At 62.0% G+C, this 1,579-nt stretch overlaps 1 protein-coding gene across 1 annotated transcript in view; it reads left to right on the top strand.

Annotated features, from left to right (window-relative positions):
* LOC112961560 (ryanodine receptor 1-like) overlaps positions 1-1,579 on the top strand; it is a gene marked incomplete at both ends in the record, with an annotated part of 77,125 nt that overhangs the window by 63,292 nt on the left and 12,254 nt on the right. The window contains 2 exon segments of the mRNA XM_026056883.1: positions 543-711; positions 1,173-1,325. Of these exon segments, the coding sequence (XP_025912668.1) occupies positions 543-711; positions 1,173-1,325 (322 nt within the window).

A 1,579-nucleotide genomic window follows, 5' to 3' on the forward strand; every position in this document is an offset into this window, starting at 1 on the left:
GCACGGGGCTCCTTGCACCCGGCATCTCGTGCAGCCCCTTGCACGGGGCTCCTTGCACCCGGCATCTCGTGCAGCTCCTTGCATGAGGGTTATTGCACCGGGCATCTCATGCAGCCCCTTGCACGGGGATTATTGCACCTGGCATCTTGTGTAGCCCCTTGCACGAGGGTTATTGCACAGGGCATCTCATGCACCCTGTTGCACGAGGATTATTGCACAGGGCATCTCGTGCAGCCCCTTGCACGAGGATTATTGCACCAGGCATCTCGTGCAGCCCCTTGCACGAGGGTTATTGCACCGGGCATCTCGTGCAGCCCCTTGCACAAGGATTATTGCACCAGGCATCTTGTGTAGCCCCTTGCACGAGGATTATTGCACAGGGCATCTCGTGCACCCCCTTGCACAAGGATTATTGCACAGGGCTCCTCGCACCAGGCCTCTCGTGCACGCTCCCGTACGGGGCTCCTTGCAGCAGACACCCCACATAAGCCCCCTGCACGGGGCGTTTCCCGTGGGGCCCCTCACGTGCCCCCTCGCACGAGGCTGTCGCACGGACCCTCGCACGCCCAGGGCCGGTGGGACGCGGCGGGGGCGCGTGGCCGGCGCGGTGACGATGCCCCGGCCTTGGCAGGGGAGCGGGGCGACATGGTGTCCTCCACCCTCAAGCTGGGCATCTCCATCCTCAACGGGGGCAACGCCGACGTGCAGCAGGTACGAGGTGGCGTGGGCGCCCGTCAGTCCCCACATGTGTCCGTCTGTCCACGTGCCCCTGGGCGTGTCTGTCTGTCCACGCGTGTGCCCCTGGGCATGTCTGTATGCCCGTGTGTCTGTTGGTGCATCTGTACATCCGTGCACGTGTCTGTGTTCATGAGCGGATCCATGTGTCCATGCACATGTCCATGTGTCTGTATGTCCGTGTGTGTTTCCATCCGCATGTCTGTGAGTCTGCATGCATCGTGCAGGTGCCCACGTGTCTGTATGTTCATGCATGTGTCCGTGGAAGCGTCCCTGCATGTGGCCATGTGCGGCTATCTATCCATGCATGTGTCCAGCCACGTGTCTGTATGCCCGTGAGTATGTCCATGCACCCATGCATGCATCCATGCACATGTCTGTGTGTCCATGCATGTGTCTGTGTGTCCATGTGTCCACACGTGTCTCCCCCTCCCCAGAAAATGCTGGACTACCTGAAGGAGAAGCGGGAAGTGGGGTTCTTTCAGAGCGTCCAGGCTCTGATGCAGACGTGCAGGTGAGCGTCCATCTGGGCATCAGGGTCCCCCCATGGGCATCGGGGTCCTCCCATGGCCATTGGGACTCCCATGAGCGTTGGGGTCCCCTCCAGGGTATTGGGGTCCCCCCTATGGCCGTTGGGTCCCCCCCATGGCCATTGAGACACCCATGGGCACCAGGGTCCCCTCCAGCCCATCAGGTCTCCCCTTGGGCATTGGGGTCCCCCCATGGGCATTGGGATCCCCATGGACATCAGGGTCCCCAAGGGCATCAGAAAAAAACCCTGGGGGATTCAGGACCGACTTTGGGGCCTCAGGGGGGGGGTCTCAGGGTGCCTGGTCTGACACCC

The sequence above is a fragment of the Apteryx rowi genome, unplaced genomic scaffold (genome assembly GCF_003343035.1).
Source record: "Apteryx rowi isolate R43461 unplaced genomic scaffold, aptRow1 scaffold_1334, whole genome shotgun sequence".
Taxonomy (NCBI): Eukaryota; Metazoa; Chordata; class Aves; order Apterygiformes; family Apterygidae; genus Apteryx; species Apteryx rowi.